At 52.6% G+C, this 19735-nt stretch overlaps 1 protein-coding gene across 5 annotated transcripts in view; it reads left to right on the top strand.

Annotated features, from left to right (window-relative positions):
* Positions 1-5262: 5262 nt before the first annotated feature.
* SH2B3 (SH2B adaptor protein 3) overlaps positions 5263-19735 on the top strand; it is a 40627-nt gene continuing 26154 nt past the window's right edge. For 2 of the 5 annotated variants that reach the window (XM_066610017.1, XM_066610013.1), the window contains exons 1-2: positions 7130-7211; positions 13863-14648. In XM_066610017.1, coding sequence (XP_066466114.1) covers positions 13890-14648 — 759 coding nt within the window. In that variant the 5' untranslated portion in view covers positions 7130-7211; positions 13863-13889. Of the gene's footprint in view, positions 5366-7129; positions 7212-11261; positions 11430-12486; positions 12565-13862; positions 14649-19735 lie in introns of those variants that run through there. The other 3 variants (XM_066610015.1, XM_066610016.1, XM_066610014.1) reach the window with 3 other exon arrangements.

Here is a 19735-nt window from a genome sequence, read left to right as displayed (position 1 = left end):
CTCACCCCGCCCCGCCTGGCAGCCCAACGGGAGGACCCCCAGGAGCTGGCCCTCTAGGCCGGGGTGCCCAAACCTCCAGCACTGGGGCTCACTGGTTGAAACGAAGCTCTGCTGGGACCCACCGATGGACAAAGAAATAGCTCATTCATTCGTTTATAAGTAATAGCCAGAAAATGACCCTCACACACTTATCTCCCTGCTTGCACACTGGCAGGCTCATTGGCATTTCTGAATCCCACCAAAAATCAGGGTGTGACCCACCAGTGGGTCCTGTCCCTACCCACAGTTTGGGAACCACTGCTCTAGAAAAAACAGCCACATAAAGGAGGCAAGGAATCTGGCACCTCCATATATCTCTGTTCTTAGATACGTATAAAGGAAGGAAGGAATGCCTTTCACGACTTAAGATGTACTCACAAAATGGAACTGGCAAAAAACCTCATCCAGTTGTTGTTGGCAACCTTCAGTCTCGAAAGACTCTGGTATCGCGCTCTGAAAGGTGGTTCTGGGACAGCGTCTAGTGTGGCTGAAAAGGCCGATTCGGGAGTGACAATCCCTTCTACACTGGGAGCAAGTGCAGTCTGTCCCTGGTCTGTCTCCCTGGCTGTGGGCCTTCCTTCTTTGCCTCAGTCTGTTGGCCAAGTGTTTCTTCAAACTGGGAAAGGCCATGCTGCACAGCCTGCCTCCAAGCGGGCCGCTCACAGGCCAGAGTTTCCCACTTGTTGAGGTCCATCCCTAAGGCATTCAGATCCCTCTTGCAGATGTCCTTGTATCGCAGCTGTGGTCTACCTTTAGGGCGCTTTCCTTGCACGAGTTCTCCATAGAGGAGATCCTTTGGGATCCGGCCATCATCCATTCTCACAACATGACCGAGCCAACGCAGATGTCTCTGTTTCAGCAGTGCATACATGCTAGGGATTCCAGCACGTTCCAGGACTGTGTTGTTTGGAACTTTGTCCTGCCAGGTGATGCCGAGAATGCGTCGGAGGCAGCGCACGTGGAAAGCGTTCAGTTTGCTCTCCTGTTGTGAGCGAAGAGTCCATGACTCGCTGCAGTACAGAAGTGTACTCAGGACGCAAGCTCTGTAGACCTGGATCTTGGTATGTTCCGTCAGCTTCTTGTTGTACCAGACTCTCTTTGTGAGTCTGGAAAACGTGGTAGCTGCTTTACCGATGCGTTTGTTTAGTTCGGTATCGAGAGAAAGAGTGTCAGAGATCATTGAGCCAAGGTACACAAAGTCATGGACAACCTCCAGTTCATGCGCAGAGATTGTAATGCAGGGAGGTGAGTCCACATCCTGAACCATGACCTGTGTTTTCTTCAGGCTGATCGTCAGTCCAAAATCTTGGCAGGCCTTGCTAAAACGATCCATGAGCTGCTGGAGATATTTGGCAGAGTGGGTAGTGACAGCTGCATCGTCGGCAAAGAGGAAGTCACGCAGACATTTCAGCTGGACTTTGGACTTTGCTCTCAGTCTGGAGAGGTTGAAGAGCTTTCCGTCTGATCTGGTCCGGAGATAGATGCCTTCTATTGCGGTTCCAAAGGCATGCTTCAGCAGAACAGCGAAGAAAATCCCAAACAAGGCTGGTGCAAGAACACAGCCCTGCTTCACTCTGCTTTGGATGTCAAAGGGGTCTGATGTGGAGCCATCGAAGACAACAGTGCCCTTCATGTCCTTGTGAAAGGATCTGATGATGCTCAGGAGCCTGGGTGGACATCCAATCTTGAGGAGAATCTTGAAGAGGCCATCCCTGCTGACCAGGTCGAAGGCCTTCGTGAGATCTATGAAGGCTATAAAGAGTGGCTGTTGCTGTTCCCTGCATTTCTCCTGCAGTTGTCTAAGGGAGAATACCATATCAGTGATGGACCTGTTGGCTCGGAATCCGCACTGTGATTCTGGATAAACGCTCTCTGCAAGTACCTGGAGCCTCTTTAGTGCAACTCGGGCAAACAACTTTCCTACAACGCTAAGGAGAGAGATGCCACGGTAGTTATTGCAGTCACCCCTGTCGCCTTTGTTCTTGTACAGCGTGATGATGTTTGCATCCCTCATGTCTCATCCAGTAACTAGCAGCTAAAGTGGCTGAAAGGTTTGACAAGGTGTAAGTCACACTAGATTTGCCTGGTTACATTGACTGGCAGGAGGTTTGGCACAGACAAGTAATTAATTACAATGTTAATTACTAATGCAGAATCACTGCATGGGATTCCCTTTCACAAGAGGCATTCGTGGCCACTGTTTGAGCGCATGACCTCTCTGGACTACATCGCTGGGCTGTTGTAAGCCTCTGTCTCCTAGTCCTGACCTTTCCAGCCTAATAAGAAGGAAGAAGTCAGGAATAAGAAATCGGCCTCCCCAGTGATCCAGTCTGCTACTGTACATGGAAGGAACAGTATTGAACCATTTCTTTATCCCCTCCTAGTGCAACAATCGTTTGTAGAGAAAATATATACAGTATACAGGACAGATGTCTAGTATTCTTTGCTTTAACCTTTGATAAACTCCAATGCTAGACATTGAGGCACAAAACCTCTTTGAACTTGCTTCTAGAATTTACTCCCCTCTTAATTTCTCTATTCCGCTAAAGTATGGGCAAACGGCTCCTTATCTGAGTATTTTGATCAACCCTTCTGAACGTCATGCAATCTCTTTGGCAAGATTCAATGTGTTTCCATCCAAGGTCACAGAAGGCAGCTATAGGCAAATACCATATAAAGAACGCCTCTGCCCTTGTAATTTGGGAAATGTTGAATCAATCATACACATTCTTTTTTATTGTCCTCGGCACACTAGATCCCGCCACACTTACATGACTCCACTTCTCGGCAAAATGAATGGGCTTCCGGTTGAGGCAAAACTGAAGTGTCTCCTAAATGACTGCTCACCAGATGTGCTAGAGGGAGTTGCTAAATTTTTACTTTTGGCAATTTCTAAGCCTTCTTAATGTAATTTGTCAAAAATGTTGATATTTTATGTTGAACTGTAAATGTTTCATTAGTAATTTAGTATCTTAACTCCGTTTTTCACAAACGGGATTAGGACTAATTATGTTTGCTTTTATGATTTCTCTATCTATGCCTAATAAAGGTTTATTCATTCATTCATTCATACAGGACAGATGTATGTGTGCATGCCTGGGTATATATGCATGGGAAGCCATTTTCAGAGAGCAGGGCTGAAATGGGGATGTCTAAACCTGCAACATCAATGCTGTTCTCCAGCAGTTACCAGCTGGTGGTTGCCATTTTTATTCCCCAGAAGCCAGGTTGCCTTTAGAGACCCCCCCAAGCCTGCAGTTCAGGAAGTGGGGCCTGGTGATGTCATATAATTGCGTACCATGGAATAATGTCAAAAATCTGGCAGAGCAAAGAGACTGGAAAAAAGGAAGAGGAAATCAAGGGGGAAATCCTATTATTTTCCTACTAGAACAATTGCAATAGTTTCCTTTGACCAACAATACAGCCCCCTCTCCAATTTAGGGCTCTAAAGGTCAAAGGGCAGCATGTTGAATGGCACCTAGCATTGCTCTGGTAGCTGGGGGGATTCTTTCTGGTTGCTAAGGAATAAGGCCCATTGAATCAGTCAGAGGGATCAGGCCACAATCCGAGTCACAAACAGAGCCAGAAGTTCCTTTTTTTGTGGTACAAGCCTTTGAGGGTCTACTTAGAAGTAAGTTTTACTGAGTTCAATGGAACTTACTGCTGGGAAAGTGTATATAGGATTGCAGGCTGAAAAGGTCAGGATGTTCTTATTTGTCACGTATCACTTGTAATCTGGCTCTGGGAAAACACTCGACAACTTTCAGTTTATGCAACTGGGACAAAACTATTACGCCTCCGTCCTGCAGATGCTCTAGGATGCCACAGCATCCGGAGAGAGGCTGTGTAGTCATTTGTGTGTCACACGATTGTGCAACATGTTCATTCACTTACTCACTCATTCATACATATATTCATTCAAGTTCCATTTCTGCAGCTGCATAATTTGGGAATAAGTAACCACCACAGCCAGCCCTCTGGGCTTTCCCAACCAGCCTGGCCCCCAAATTAGCAGCCCTCCAGCCCCAAAGGAGTGACTTCTACAGGCATGGGGAGGGGAATCCTCAGCACACAGATTTCTTTACACAAATGAGTAAAGAAAAAGAAAGAGGGAAGGGTTCTTCCAGCCCACAGCCATCCTGGCAAGGGCTGAGCATGCTCAGTGCCCCCTGGAATGCCAAAGGGGCTGATGCCAAACCCCCTTTAGGAGAACATGGGGCGAGAAGACAGGGCAGAGGGGACCAAGCTGCTGAAGCCAGCTGGTGCAATGTCCATCACATCATGTGTTAATTCAACCCCACATTGACTGGTTCTTTAACCCCAAGGTATGAACCCCTCCAGACACCTGAGGCAACCCCCTTTGGAGCTGCAGCCAGGGGGTTGTCAGAGGCCGTGCTGCGATGCCTGAGGGCAAGTTTCCGAAGGGGAGAGAGAAGAGTTGTAAGGAGATTCTGAGAGGACCTGGACCCAAACCACATGTTGTCTTTCCCATGTGACAATGCAGGGGGGGTGTCTTTCTTCTACTGGGTAGCATCTGTGTAAAGCCACTGCCTGGGCTGGGGCCGCAATGCAGAGGGGACTTCCCTTTCCTGCTCTGTGCTGTTTTCCTGACAAACGTTGTGCCCCTGGAGCAGCTGCCGTAGTCCATATGGGATTTTAAAGGCTCAGTCGCTGCTTCAGAGCCACAATGTTTGATGGGAAGATGGGAAGGGGAGGGGCTGCATAGGGGTGTGTGTCACTGTAGCAGGACGGGGTGTGATCGATGCCACAGGATGTGGTGACGGCATCTGGCCTGGATGCCTTTGAAAGGGGATTGGACAAGTTTCTGGAGGAAAAATCCATTACGGGGTACAAGCCATGATGTGTATGTGCAACCTCCTGATTTTAGAAATGGGCTATGTCAGAATGCCAGACGCAAGGGAGGGCACCAGGATGAGGTCTCTTGTTACTGGTCTGCTCCCTGGGGCATTTGGTGGGTCGCTGTGAGATACAGGAAGCTGGACTAGATGGGCCTGTGGCCTGATCCAGTGGGGCTGTTCTTATGTTTTGCCTGCACAAACTTCTGGGTGAAACAGAATTGCTTTCATCCACCAAGGGCAATCATGAAATTGGCCACTAGGTGGCTCCTCAGCATTACTTGTTTCGCTCACTTGTGACTCCACAACCTAAACCTTGATTCTCACTCTGAATAAGGTTTGCTACTCATGTGAATTTCTTATTCCGAAGGGGTCCACCTCAAAGCACTTCAGTGGTCTTGAAGGAATGCTTCGAAGTCTAGACCCGTCATGGAAGTCCCATCGCTCAAGGAAGAGCAGAGCAGTAAACGGTATGTTCAGACACTGCTGGACTGGGCCACACCATATTGAGCATTTTTTGGGTGGGTGGGGGGCTCATCGTACCTTAGTGGTAGAGCACCTTCTTTGCTTGCAAAAGCCATCTCTGGCCAGAAGGAGCTCAGCTGGCAGAGATCTCAGACAGCAGCCAGTCAGAGGACGACTGTCCACCCTGTGGACTTAGCACAAAACAGCTTCATCAGCAGCCCTTCTTCCTGCTGCTGTTGAACCTCCCTTGTTTTGCAGTGGTGAAACATCCAGGCATCTGAGCCTGGTGTCATCTGCAGGCCACAAAGGCAGCTGTCTCCTTGCAACTCCGGGTTATTTTTAGGCCAAGCTGCACTGGGCGGGCTCTGCTTAGCTGCCTCTGCCAACTGCACAATGGCGGCTTCTCACCTCTTATCTCCCCACACTGGGCTGGGGGTGCAGGCCAGGCCCATTTTGACTGTTGGGTTTGCCTTAGAGAGCAATAGTTAGGGGGGGGAGGAATAATCTCGTCCCTGTCATTGACGACCAGGGCACAGAGCGTGGAGGCATCAGGCCTGGGCTTTGACCCTGAAACCCCAAACTCCAGATAATCCCAGAGCCAGGTGCCACGAGGGGTTTGCACCCTTGCCTCGCACACCCCAGTGAACCCAGCAAGTAATGTCCCAGTGAGAATCAGATGAGAGTTCAAGACCACCTCCAATGATCTCTCCTGATCCTGCAAACGCCACTCAGGGGAGGGCACTGGGCTGGAGCGTTCTGTCTGTTCTGGGAGAACCGCCGATCCCATGAACTGCGGGAGGGGCTGCGCTCCCCGGAAAACAAAGATCTTTCCCACCAGTGTCATGAAAATAAAATGCTGGGGCGGGCAGCGGGGAAGCCTTCAGCAAATCTGAGTGCCTTGATTTCAGTGGTGTCTGCTCCCCCCGCAATCCAGCCTTCAAGCCCTGGTGCAGCGGCGCCAATGGGGTGTGTGCGGCACTCTCTGGTGGAAGAACTCCACCAGGAAGGGAAGGTTGGTCTCCTTGCACCAGCACTGGGAAGTTGGCTGGGCTTGGGCCCTGCACCATCAGAGCGCTTCCGGCGGCTTGCTTGTGGTCCAGGCGCTTCATTGGGGAAGCCTGGAGACTTCTCCTCGGTGGTGGTTTGAAGAACGAAGAGGCAGCAGGCCTGTGTAGGCGGATGGAAGCAGCGCACAGCGGACTGGGCACTGGTTCCCAGTCCACATGGGAAGCCCCAGGCCCGGCTGGCTGCCCAGGGCGTCCTTGCGCTGCAGGGGGCGCTGGCCGCACGGGAAGCCCTCGTTCTGGCTGCCACCCGGGCCCGGGAAGGCCATGATGGTGCCCCTCCTGACCTGCAGCCCCCTGACAACCGGGGGGGGGGCTCGCAGCTTCCACTTCCAGGCAGTCCTTCCCAACCATTCCGCACGGCTGGCTGCGGACGAGCAGGCCCTGCCCCGGCTTCAGAGAGCCCCCGGCCCGGCCCTCGAGGCCCGGACCCCGCCGCCCCCGGCCCGCCCCCGGCCAGGGCTTGCTCGACTCGACGCCCCGCCCCGCCCCGCCGGGGGCTCCTTCCCCGCCTCTGCTGTCGAGGAGCGCCTGTTGCTGGTGCGCAGCGCAGCGCTCCCTCCGCCTCCTTCCCCGCCCGCAGCGCAGAAGTTTTGCGCGCGGCGGCGGCCGGCCGGGCTCCTCCGCCTCCCCTCCGGGACCTCCTTCGGCGGCGCCCACGGAGGTGGCCGCGCTCCCTGCCGGCGGCTGGACGGGGCGCCGGCGCGGCAGCCTCCCCGCTCCGGGCGGCGGGGCGCACCATGCCGGGCCGCGGCCGCGCCGGCGCAGGCTTCTCGCGCAGCAGCAGGTGAGCCCCGCGTCCCGCCCTGCGCCCGGCGCGCCTCTCCCGGGACGGAGCCGGCACGGGGGGGGCGCTCGGGAAGGGCTCCGGCGGGGACGCGTCGAGAGGGAGCCGCACCTGTCGGGTGGCTGCCTGCCCGCCCGCCCGCCCCCTCCGCCCGACGGACCAGCCTCACCTGTTGAGCGTGGCCGCTCGTTGAGTTGTGGAAGGGGGGGGAAGGGGGTCGCCCCTCCCAGCAAGTCAGCACAGCCCCCCCACTCTGGTCCTGGGCGGCCTTTCAGGTCCCCTTTGCCCTTCGCCAGGGCAGCAGCCTCTCCTCCTCACAAGGACTAGAAACTTGATCCGAACCTAAGCCAAGCTCTTGTTCCTGGCCAGGACTGCCCAGCCAGAGCAGGCACAGCTCCTGTCTCTGGAAGGAGAAAGTGCTTTGATCTGCCAGTCGCTTGAGTTGTATGTACTTTCTCCGACTTCACCCCAAGTCTTTTCAGGCCCAGCGATGGTGCCTGTGGAAGGAAGGGCCGCAGAGAGTTTCGGAAGGAGGTGGGTGGGGGTCCCTGCTCTCCTACCTGGGCCTTGTGGAGAGAGGCTGGACCGGTTCCGCTTCTCCCCTCCCCTCCGCTGGCTGAAATCTCCTCTTCTGTGAGCTGCTGGGTGCCCAGCCTGCCGACAAGTGCAGGAGAGCTGAATGCACAAGGGCCCTTGTGATCCTTTGCGCCTGGGCCCCCTCCCAGGTGTCTCCTCTGGTTCTTGAGGGCCCTGCTTTGTCCAGGGGCCAGGAGAGGGGACCCCTGTCCAGTGGCGGAGCACTGCTTTGCCTGCAGAAGGCCCTGGGCTCAGCTGCAGTGTCTCCAGCTGTGAGGGTGGTGGGCGCTGAGGCTGGGCTTGACTCTCAGAGAGCCACCATCAGTCACTGTTTGCAGCACTGAGCTGGGTGGACCCAGGACCTGATTGCGCAGGAGGCACCTTCCTTTGCTCAGGAGTGCAGGGGCTGCATCTCCCTGTGGGAGAGCGACACCCCAAAACATTGGATCCTCCTTAGCGGAATGGCAGTCAGCAGCCTCTTTCTTTGGTTTTCTTGATTTTTTGCAGCTGGTGGAAAGTTTGGACAAAATGTGTTGCTCAGTGGAAGGAAAGGGGAATGTGGGGGAGGGGAGTCGGCAGCCCCCATTTTCTTGCCTTTATTTCCCGTTCTGCCCCTGCCCGCCTCTTTGCTCTTCCAGCTCTGGCAGTCTTGGCTCCCTGAGTCAGCTCCACCCTGGCTGTGCCTTCTCTGCCCAAATCTCTCTCCCAGGACACGTGTGGTGCTCTCTCCCATTTTTCTGCCTGTTCAAAACCTCCTTTTCCATGAAGCCTTCGCTGCACCTCGTTCTCCTCTCCCCAAAGGAAGAAATGCATTTGCTGCCATCCATTCTGCAGTCTTGGCTGCCTTGGGGGTGCCTTGGAGGGCAGAAAGGTGCCCTGGGAAGGAAGTGACAGCAGGTGCCCATGGGACTGGTGGGTGGGCAGTTTTATGCCAGCAGAGTGGTTAACCCCCTCACCAGCTTGGTGCTACCAGGCTGCTACCAGCCTGGATCAGCCCACCCATTTGTTTAAAAAAGAAATACACATATAGTGTATGGGATTGCCTTGCTTCTCATTTGGGGGTGGATTTGAACGTAGAGCTTCCCTGACTTCGCATCCTGTGCCTAAATGAAGAATAATTCATGAATGGATGAGAAGAGGGCTTGGGGGGGGCGGAGTTTTGGTTCTTGGAGGATTGGGGTACACAGCTACCGAGAGGTCCTGCTTCAGAATGCTGCTTGCTCTGTGTGTGCCAGTTATGCAGTAGTTTGTTTCCAGAGCAAGGGAGTGGAGCATCCATGTGCTGTATGTGGAGGAGGGGGGCTCTTTAGCAACTGCTGCCACCTGAGGCAAGGATTAACCGTCAAGGAAAGGAGGGAAGAGGTTGGGACACGCAGCTGGCGTTAGGAGGGAACCCCATCCCTCTGTGATGAGGACACGTGATCATGAGTCAGCCCTCTGGCTCATCCCTAGTTCAATTTGGTTTGCAGCCCTCCAGGGTCTTGTCCTCCCCCACTTCGTGGTGCCAGAGGTTGAGCCAGGGACCTGCTGCACACTTGGCCGCAGAGTGACTGCTCCTCCTTTTCCGAACAAAGTCTCAAAGAATCAGGAACGGGTCAAAGGAGCAAGGAATCTTGCTCAGGACTTAAGACACTGCCATGTCTGGTGCCACAGTATGTGGTGGACAGTCACGAACACAGGTGGGCTTAAAAAGGAAATCGGAGAGATCCCTGGAGGAGGAAGAGCCAAATGGAGCTTCCAGTTGCAGGGACAGTCTCCCTCTGAATACCTTGTGCTGGTGGGGGGGGCGGGATTGTCCTCACACTCTGCTTGTGGACTTCCTGAAGGCCTGTGATTGATATCAGTGTCTGTGGCTTATGGTGGTCCCAAAATATTAAATGAAAAATTCCAGAAATTTTAAATTGTGCACCACTTGGAGTAACACGGTGAAAACTGAACTGCCCCATCACGCTCATAACTGGCCCACACTGGCCCACTTTCCTCGCACCCACTTAGCTTCTGGCGTTCTTGCTGACTACATTTGTTGCAGCGTTATCACAAGGGTGTTGTGAAAATAACTTTATCATAGGTATGTATGTAAACAAAAAATGACTTGTATGTAGGGTTCACTACTAGCCCCAACTTCAGGCGCCCGTGGTAGGTCTTGGAACCTATCAGCCAGGGATACTAGGGGACTACTGTAGTCCGTGTTCTTCCAGTGAGCAGATGTGAGGTGACCCCTCCGAAAGGGCCAGTGTCCATGCTGGACGTGCTTCTCTGCTGCTGTTCCAAGTACTTCCCGTTCCTGCCTGCTTTCCCTCCTCCCCAGGGTAATTCCAGAGTGTCCTACGGTTTTGCAGATTTCCCACCAAGCAAATCAACGGTGCTTTGCCTGTTCGTGCCGGAGAGATGGCACTTTAGCGGTGGGCCAAAGCTGTCACAAAACCCTGTCTGGGGAAAAATGGGCGAATGCAGCTTGGGTAGCGTGGGGGGGGGCAGTGTTGTCGGATCGCTCTGTAAAAAGTGAGTGGACAAGCAATTCCAGGCGCGACAGCTCGTGTAGAACAGCCCTGATTGCTCCCCACAGAATGCAGCCACACGAGAGGGTGGGGTGTGCAGTCTCAGTTCATGCAGAGTAATGGGAAAGTCATAACTGTTTCTCAGTGGTTTGTAGCGTCTGGATAATGGCAAGCCACAGCTAGCGCAGGCTGCAGTTTGCAGACCAGCTTCAAACCATGATTTGATGTCCCGGTTTGGACGCCCATCGCGGACCACGGATTGCGAGCTGGCCTAGCGTCGGATGTAGCGCCCAGTGGAGATTTGGCTGTACCCCTTGGTGCCACTTCTGCCTCTTGTTCTCCACCTCCTCCCTCCTATCTGTTCAGCTTTCTCCTGCCCTGCCCTCCTTGTTTCTGAAAGCTGGTTATGGTGTGGTTGATGCCACCTTGGCACCTGTGACCCTGTTGGGTCTCCTGCCCCTCTGGCTGCAGGCCGCGTGCAGTGATTCAGTGTGCTGTGGCGGTGCTCTGTGCGCACCAGGTCTTGGCGACTTCACAGCTGCCGCAGAGCTCTTCAGAGGCACAAAATTTGCCGCTCTGCCTGCCGCTGACCGATTCTCCTCTGCTTGTGCAGTCGGCTCTCAAAACGCTCGGGAGTGGACTTCCTCCTATAGTACGAGCTACAAAAAGTCTTTGTGTGTCAAAAGGGAAAAAGAGGGGAGTTGGGGGGACTCTCCAAGCAGTGCTATTTTGGTGTGAGCAGCTGCCGCTGGTGCACGTTGCCGCTGGCCTTTCCAGTCCGCAGCTGGGGACGTGGACATGCTAGCAGACACCTTGTTGCATCTCAGGCTGGCCTTTCCGAATGGACTAGCCTCCCAGTTTTGCCAGCCAGGCTGTTACTGCCAAGGTACCGTAGGGTCTAAAACGGAATGTGTCTGCTTCCTTTTCCTGCCTTTCTGCAGCGAGGGAAGCCCGTTTCTGAAAAGGGACTTGCTGCTGTTGCGTAACTTGGAAGACTGACGGCGCCTTTGACAGAAGGGAGCTCCGTCGCGAGCTGTGCTCTTTCGGACAGTATTGATTTTTAGATACACTCAGGTAGCTGGATGGGACCTCCCGGTTTGGGGCAGTGTGGTCCTGAGCACCCGTGTCTGGAGAGCACCAGCAGGTGAGTCTACGGCCCTTTTGCCTGGGGGCTTCCCAGAGGTGGCTGCTGGACTAGATAGGGGCCACCTTCGAACCGGTCCTGCCTGCAGGTCTCTTCTGTGTTCATGGTGTGTGAATGGACATGTGTTGTGTTCAGGAAGAAAACATGCCCTGTGTTTCTGGGCACACGTGCAGAAGACAAGGATGTGTTAACGACACCCTTAACCCCAACGTTGGAAGGTCCAGGTGGTTGAGTGTCTTTAGTCCTTAGAAGCAAGTTTAAAGGTCTGTTTCTTCTGGAAGTGAGAAATGGCTGGGGGGGGAGCAGTTGTGACACTGGGAGAGGGCTCCTCTTTAAATGTAGGGGGCGGACCTCACTGTGTAGCTCTTCCACTCTGCAGCCAAGTTCACGGTGGCCATTGAAACATGCCTGAGGTGAAGCATGAGAATGGCGTGTGGAAGGAAGCGAAGGGTGCTGAGTCATCCGCAGGCTGGTGGCGCTGATAGACCCAGGAGGCTGGGGGCCCGCTCGGGGGCAAGTGGCGCTGACGGCCACTGCGAAGCACGTTCACAGGCTGGCTGGCTTCTTGCTCCAGAGCAGGCCTGCGACGTGCAGGATTTTCACTTCCATTTGTTTTCCAAACTCTGTCAGCTTGCAGGGGGGTGGGATGGTGGTTGGCTCCAGCTCCCAACAGAGCTCCCACATTGTCAGGTGCCCTCTTCTCCCACTTCTCTGTCAGGTATCTGATGCTGTTTTGCAATCTCGCTCACCGGCAACCTGCAGACTCACTTGTCCTCAGGCCCTCCCTCCCATCCCCTGGCTGCCTCTGCTTGTCCTCCCCGCCCCAGGCAACCTTCCTGCTTGGGTCTCCCGGCAGGTTCACACTTCCCAGTTTGCTGTCAACTCTCTCCCCTCCCCGCTTGAGTTCCCTTTTCTCTGGTTCTGTTCCCACACACCATTCCACCCCTCGGCTTTCAAGAGCACACCACTCTCCCAGTCCCAGGCGCCGAACTGGAGCCCTTCTCTTACCCACCGCACGGATCTTCAACATTGTACGAATGCCCCTTCCCCCTCAGGCACTAGAATATTCCATGACATTGCAGTTGTTTCACAGCTGGAGGAGAGGAGGGGACTTGCAGGCTTTGAGCAGCCAGCGGTGAGTATCTGTCTCTCTGCCTGTCCATCTGTCTCTCTCAAATTAGTCAGTACAGTTAACGCTCTGCAAATGTAGGCGCAGCAAAGATCCCCCTTCCCCCAACCTGAGGCTGCTTTGAATGTGTTGAGAAGAAATTCCCACAGGCCCACATCCTGTCCCTTTTGTGCAGAGTGCGCTGGCTGGTGTTATGGGGCAAGCTTCGTTTCCTAAGTTTCGAGAGAAAGCGTGGGGGGAAATGTCAGGCTGCTTTTTTGATTCTTTCAGATTTCTCTAGTGGGTTTGGAGCTGCTGATGTGCCAAATGTCAGCTTTCTATCCAACGTTTTGACGCCCGTGTGTGTTGATAGCAAAACTTGTTGGGTTCTTTCCATACTGGATGCACAGCTGGCTTTTCTGAAGTCTTTGATTTTTTTTTTTGTGGTGGTGTTTTTTTTTTTTTTTTGGAAGAGCCCTCATTTTGAAAGTGTTCTCAAAGAAGTAAAGCTTTCAATTAGCTTTTTTGTCGCAGGCTCACGGGCCTGAGTGTGTTTTCAGAGAGAGGGCAAGTGCCGCAGACCGGCTCAAGCAGAGACCGGGCTTCCTGTTTGACACGCTTGCAGTGCCACGATAAAAACAAGCTTGCAGGAGGGAGCAGGCTCCCGGTCTTGGCGCTGGGGGAATTTAGCACCAGGGAGCATAAGTGACCGTTCAGTTCCATGCCTTTGCAGAGCCCGGTCTGTGGGTAGTTCTGCCTTTGCACCCATTTGTGAGGTTTGGGAAGCATGTGATAGAATCCCTCCCCTCCAGAGAATTTGTCCTGGAAAGGTTCAAGCGGTGTGGGTGGCTGTTTGAGGGGGGGAGGGGTTGGAGAGCTGAGAATACCTTCTGCTGGGGAGGTACCAATTGGTGGAATTTTCTCTGCACTATATCCATAAACCTGTGGTCAGAATCTGTATTTAAATTCCAGAATGAGTCGTTATAGTTTGCCATAAAGAGGGGGAAATTGGTTCTCTCCAGGTAGATGCCTGGGAACAGAATGCAGAAGGCCTGCAGATTTCTGGCTTACTGTCTAATGCTTTTCTAATGGCCTAATGTCTAATGCTGTCGTTAACATTGAAGTAATCGACGTCATGCATTCTCGATGATGATGTCACACAGCCATGCCTGATTGCATCATGTGGTGTGGTCATTCCTCTGCTGCATGCTCCTTGATTGGCAGGCCCAAACACCATGCCATTTGTCCTTCACCTTCCTTGCTTTTCCCTTCTGTTACTCTGCCAGTCTCTCACGCCATGCATCCTCCCCTTTTGTGTTTTGTAGGACGCCCAAATATTTCCCGTTACTGAAATGAATGGACACACTGTGCCGTCAGGCAATTCCGCGCACCCGAGCGTCTGGAAGGAGTTCTGTGAGCAGCATGCCAGCACCACCGCCAAGGATCTGGCCCGGAAATACCTTCTTTTTGTCACCGAGAACCCCCAGCATGAAATCTTGGCGGCTGAGAACTTCTCCCTCCAGTTTGCCGACCTCTTCCAGCAGTACTTCCGCCACGAGGTGAAGGAGAGTTTCACCATGACCCACTACCGTGTCCTGCCCTTCAGCAGGGTCCGGGACTACAGGGAGACGGGCCAAAAGCCAGCAGATGGCTCTCCAGGGACGGTTGTGACCAAGGCTGAGGTGGAGTTGGCTGACCAGGCTGACAGAGGGTCTGAGGGCGGCCGTACCCAGGGCCTCCCCAAGTCGTGGAGCTCTGAGGAACTTACAGGAACTGCTTCCTCACTGGCTGTGCGGAGGCATTTTTCCCTGGACCGGCTGCGGAGAAGTTGGCGCAACTTTTTCCGCAGGAGATCCTCAGAACCTGTCTCTGGCGAAGGGGAGATGCCGGACTCCTTGTGGAAGCCTGGTCTTGCCCGGAAGATCCTGCCTTGGGCCCTTTCGCGAGACCAAGCCTGTGAAGTGCGGAAGGAGGGCAGCCTGAAATACTGGATGGTGACAGAGGCCGCCTTGGACAACGGGACGCGCTGGCAGAGGTGCCGGCTAGTGCTACGGAAAGCAGGGCCTCCAGACAGCGAAGAGCACCTCCTGGAACTGTTTGATCCCCCCAAGGTAAGCGGAGTGAGTAAAAAATGAGCCTTCCCCGTCTCTGTGGTCGAAATGGTCTTTTTTGGTTATTGCTGTTCCCACATGCGCGGTGGCCTGCTGCTCTTTTTGCGCCAAGGGTTTGTGCCACTGCACAGGATGAACGTGTGGAATCTTGGCAACCAGCTTAAAGTTGATTGACTGTCGTGGCCAAGGTCCCTGGGAAATGATATTCTGTGCGATGAAACTCTTGAGGAGCTCTAACAATCGGGGCTGCCTTGAATATTGTTCAAAAATAGGGATTTTGGGTGAAATGTTTCCTGAAAATGCATTTTATGCAAGTATTACCCGTTTGTGCCATTTTTTGTCTCCTGATTGTTGGCTCCTTCATTGCTTTTTGCCTGCGGTCTTTTACCTTTTTGGGTTGGTCCCGTGTTATCCCAGCCAATCAGGGATGAAGTCACTGTGCTAAGTAGCCAGTAGGGTTTGCCTATGTGACAGCATCACCGAGGGTAGCTGCAGTCTAGCGAAGGAGGAGAACAAGATATGAAAAGGGACAATTGTCAAGCTAGGGAAGGAGTCTTTGATTCTGCCAGAAAAACTCACCCAACGAACATTGTGAGTCATTTCAGTTCTGCCGCAGGCTTGTATCTTCCCTAATTTTCAGTCCTCAGGATTTCTGCAGAGGAAGCTGTGCCAGTTACACGGCTTTGAATCAGTCGTGCAAGGGGGAGTGACAGAGGAACCTTGTCAGCTTCATGAAAACAGCCAGCAGTGTGAACCTGTGATGAGAAATTCCAACCAGTTTAAACTTGTCGTGTGGGCTGAACACGGGGAAGAACTTTCTAAATCTGAAAGTGGTGGAACCAGCAGAGCAGGATTCCTGGCTGTTGGTGGTAGCAGACCCTGGGTTAATTGCATAGAGGCCTTTTAAAAACCTCCCTCCCCTGCCTGAGAATAAGATACATGCGTAGAACAATACAGTATATCATTTATTCTCAGATGTCATCCCACCAGATAACCATAAATAACCAGCAGTTAAATGTACAACTATAGTACAGTTTGTGCAACAATCTGCAGCTAAAACTCAAACCTGATTTTAGCTGACTTAAAAAAAAAAAAGTCACTGTTGCAAAGTATTGAGGTGTAAAAATGTTTCTGTTGTTAGAAAAAGGCAGAGAGAGAGCCAGGCAGGTCTCTCTAAGGGTGGTGCCCTCGCTGAGAAGGCCCTGTCTCTGGTCAAGTGGATCTTGTTGTGTATATATATTTTGATTTTTTTTCCCCATTTCTGACTCACCTTATTGTTATTCTTAGCAAGCTGTACTGTAGTGGGAAAAGAGACCTGGTTTTCTGTGAATCTAATCCTATTATTTTTTGCAAGTCAACAAGTGTTTATGTTTTCTTGATTGGCAAGGGTTTGGTTAATGTTTAAAGGAGTTTTTATCCTTGCTGCTGGAAGGGCAGGCTACCTAAGTTGGCTTGGGTTGAGCAGGGGGAGGGCTTGTACAACTGCTTTGGGTCCCTCTGGGGGGGGAGCGGCTCCTTTAAAATACTGTAAGTAAACAAACCTTTTGGTACAAAATGAACTGGGCCTCGCTCCTGCAGACAATTGTCTTACTGCAAGTTTGGATACAGGTGTGTGGTGAAATCTTCCTTCCTGCTGGGTGTGACCAAAAAGGCAGCTTATCTCGGAGTTACAGGCAAGCAAGACCTGATTTACCCATGAAGCAAGTTGAGGCAGTAGAGTTTGGCATTCAGGTGGGTGGTGCCGTTTCTGGATGTTTCCTGGTACGGAAAACTCCCTGCAAGTAGAAAAGTAGCAAAAGAAGAAGCTGGTTGGACTAATATTGTCCTTCTTGGTGTTCTAATTTTCTACTTGTGGAATATTTATTATGTAGGGCAGCAGGTTCTCTAAGTGTGTTCCTAGGAGTCCTGGAGCACCCTGAAACCCCGTCATGGGTGCCACAACTCCAACGTAAGTGGCTCCCAAAGTCTCCATGCTTGTGCCAGTGAATCCATTGAGGAGTGTAAAGGGCTCTGGAAACTGACAAGTTTGAGAATTGCTGATGTAGGGGATAATTCAGAATTGGCAGCCCACAGCAGCAGCCTTGAAAGGGTGAAATTCACTTTACTGCCTCACAGCCCAACCCTATGCATGTCTGCTCAGAAGTAAGTCCCATTAGAGTCAATGGGGCTTACTCCCAGGAATGTGTGGATAGGATTGGGCTGTCATTCTGCTGCATTGGGGAAACCTGCCCCAAGTTAACCCCTTATCAGATGATTGTCTACAGCTTCCCACTGTGTTGAGGAAAATCTGTACCTCGCATCATGTGCAGAGGTGTGGGGAGAAAGGCTGTCAGATCCCTCCTTCGTTCCGGACCCAGAAGCAGCGTCAAACCGGCAAGTTCAGGTCAAGGTATATTGACAGAGAATTATAACAAGTTTGTGTGTGGTCTAGAGAAGGCAGAGAGGGGGGTCCTTGGTGCCCTTCCTCCTAATACTGGTACTGGGGAACACCCACTGAAATGGATTAGCAGCGGATTCAGGACACGACCTTCACATGGTGCAGAATTAATCTGTGGAACAACCTGCTGCAAGAGGTGGTGTTGAAATGACTTGCAAAGGGAATTGGATGCGTTCATGGCAGAGGACGGGCCTTGTCAATGGCTAACGGCCCATAACGGCTAGATAGAACCTCCATGTTCAGAGACAGGTCTATCTCTGCATATTGGTTGCTGGGGGCAGCATCAGCAGCAGGAGTGCTGTAGGATCTGGCCCCTGCTTGTTGGAGCTTCCAGCTCGTCCCTGAGCGAGGCTTGATGTTGGCGCAGAGGGACCCCCTCGGCCTGTTGCAGCAGGGATGCTCTGATGAAGCGGAGAAGACTTTTGCATCTTGTGGTAATGGGGGGATTGTACCCTTTTTGAGTGCAGCCCCTGGTGTTTGGACTGTGGGAGGAACTGTGTTTCCTTGTGGCTTCTCTTCCAGTTGCTGCGTCTTTCCCTGCCGGTTTTATGACAGAGAGCAAACTCTTTCACTCAGTTCACCTATACTCATGGGACTGCCCAGGGAAAACCTGGGAAGCCGAGATAGAGACCAAAGCCTGAGCCAGTCCAGAGACTGGGAGGTGACCGGGGGGGGGGGCCTTATGTTCCCCTTATGAGGTTTGTCCTGAGCTGGCCTGGACGTGTGCAGCTCTACCCCGCTGCCTGTTGGGCTCGGTCAGCCCCTGCTAGCTGCCCAACTCTCGTGTCTCTCTTGGTGAACAGGGCGGCCCAGGAATATGCTCGCCTGCAGAATTTGGCTCCTGTTTTGCTGGGGCCAGAGGTGGTTCAGGCTGATGTCCTCAGAGGAGCCACCCATGCTCTCTCCCTGAGCTCTCCACCCTGGCTGGCGTCTCGAGAAATAGCCCAGAGGCGAGGACTTGGTCTGGAAAACGAGTGCTCCAAGCGCAGCTTGTAAGAGAACGCGCTCCCTGCCGTTCCTCTCCTCGCTCTCCGTTTGCAGCTTCAGATCCCCCAGGGATGTTAAAAAGGAATCCATTCATCCAACCTACACAGGCCGACAATTAATAGAAGGCAGAAGACGGGGGTTGAATTTAAACTCCTGTAAGCCTGCCAGTTAGTGGGTGTTTGGGGTTGCTTTCTCCCCCCCTCCCTTCCCCCCCCAGCTAAATATACTTTTGAGAGGCTGCCTCGGCTGTCGGTGTCTCTGGGAAGGCTCAGCAGACCTTTTTGCCAATGGCAGCGTTTCTGTCCTACTCTTTGGAGAAGTAGAGACAAGCAAATGATGGGGAAAAGAATCCACTGCGGGGCTTGCCAGGTGTCGGAGTCCGGCTGGGTAGCTGCTTGTGGCTGGAGTGGGAGAAATGCAGGCTCTCCTTTTGTTTTGGAGGGGGCTTCCTTCTGCTGCTTGGAAGTCATTTTCGTTTGACTTCCAGGGGACCATCCACTAAAATTGAGTGTTGGGAGAGTTAGAACAGACAAAAGAAAATATTTCTTTACTCAGCATGTGGTTGGTCTGTGGAACTCCTTGCCACATGATGTGGTGATGGCGTCTAGCCTGGACGCCTTTAAAAGGGGATTGGACAAGTTTCTGGAGGAAAAATCCAATACGGGTTACAAGCCATGAGGTGTATGCACAACCTCCTGATTTTAGAAATGGGCTATGTCTGAAGGCCAGATGCAAGGGAGGACACCAGGATAAGGTCTCTTGCTATCTGGTGTGCTCCCTGGGGCATTTGGTGGGCCGCTGTGAGATACAGGAAGCTGGACTAGATGGGCCTATGGCCTGATCCAGTGGGGCTGTTCTTATGTTCTTATGTTTCTGCTGTTTTTAATGCTCCCTTTTTGTAATTTGGAAACTTCTTGTTTTTAGATCCTGCTGCAGTTTATTATTAAGGATATTTATGTAGGGAATATTTATCCATCAGGTTATTTTGCTTGATTATAGTTTGCCACCTTTAGCGAGCCCCTAAATGTAGGCCATAAATGGACAGTGTGGGTCGGGCATCCTTTTCTGAAGGACTGAGGTTGAGGTCGACTCCTCCGTCGAAGCGAATGGCAGGCAATGGTCTCTGCTTGAGTCCTCTTTTGGGTGTGAGCTGACTTGGCTTCCTGGAGAAAGGGCAGCAGGGGTGCCTGCGGAAAAACAGTGAGAGCAAGTGAGCTGTGAATTAGATGGAAGCACTGGGTGTGTGTGTCTCTCTCTCTGGGGATCTGATGTGGGGTGGCAGATCTGCTGCCCTTTGGGACACCCACTGTGTCTCCATTGAGGCATATTTGTACATAAAGTAGAGGTCACAAAAAATATCTGCTGTATTTCCCTACGCCTCAGTGGAGACACACAGCAGGTACTCTCAGGCAGCTCTTCTCACTGCTTGGGGAAAGTGGGGGGACTGCCCCCCCCCCCACACTAAGCTTCAAGATCTAACATGTTTCATGCATTTATATTGCCTGGTAGTTTGAACTGGATTTCACAAGAGCACCGTGCTTGGAGTCCCACACTTGATCTTATCTCTTCTCCCCCCCAGCAGTCCTGCTTTGAAGTTCCAATTGGCAAATTCCCACAGGAGACAGGGACCAGCATCTGAATGTCACGATGCCTGAGCAGTAGA

This window comes from Tiliqua scincoides, chromosome 14 (assembly GCF_035046505.1).
Source record: "Tiliqua scincoides isolate rTilSci1 chromosome 14, rTilSci1.hap2, whole genome shotgun sequence".
In the NCBI taxonomy this organism is placed as follows: Eukaryota; Metazoa; Chordata; class Lepidosauria; order Squamata; family Scincidae; genus Tiliqua; species Tiliqua scincoides.
Note: the sequence above shows the minus strand (reverse complement) of the source record. Positions and strands in the feature narration are given on the sequence as shown.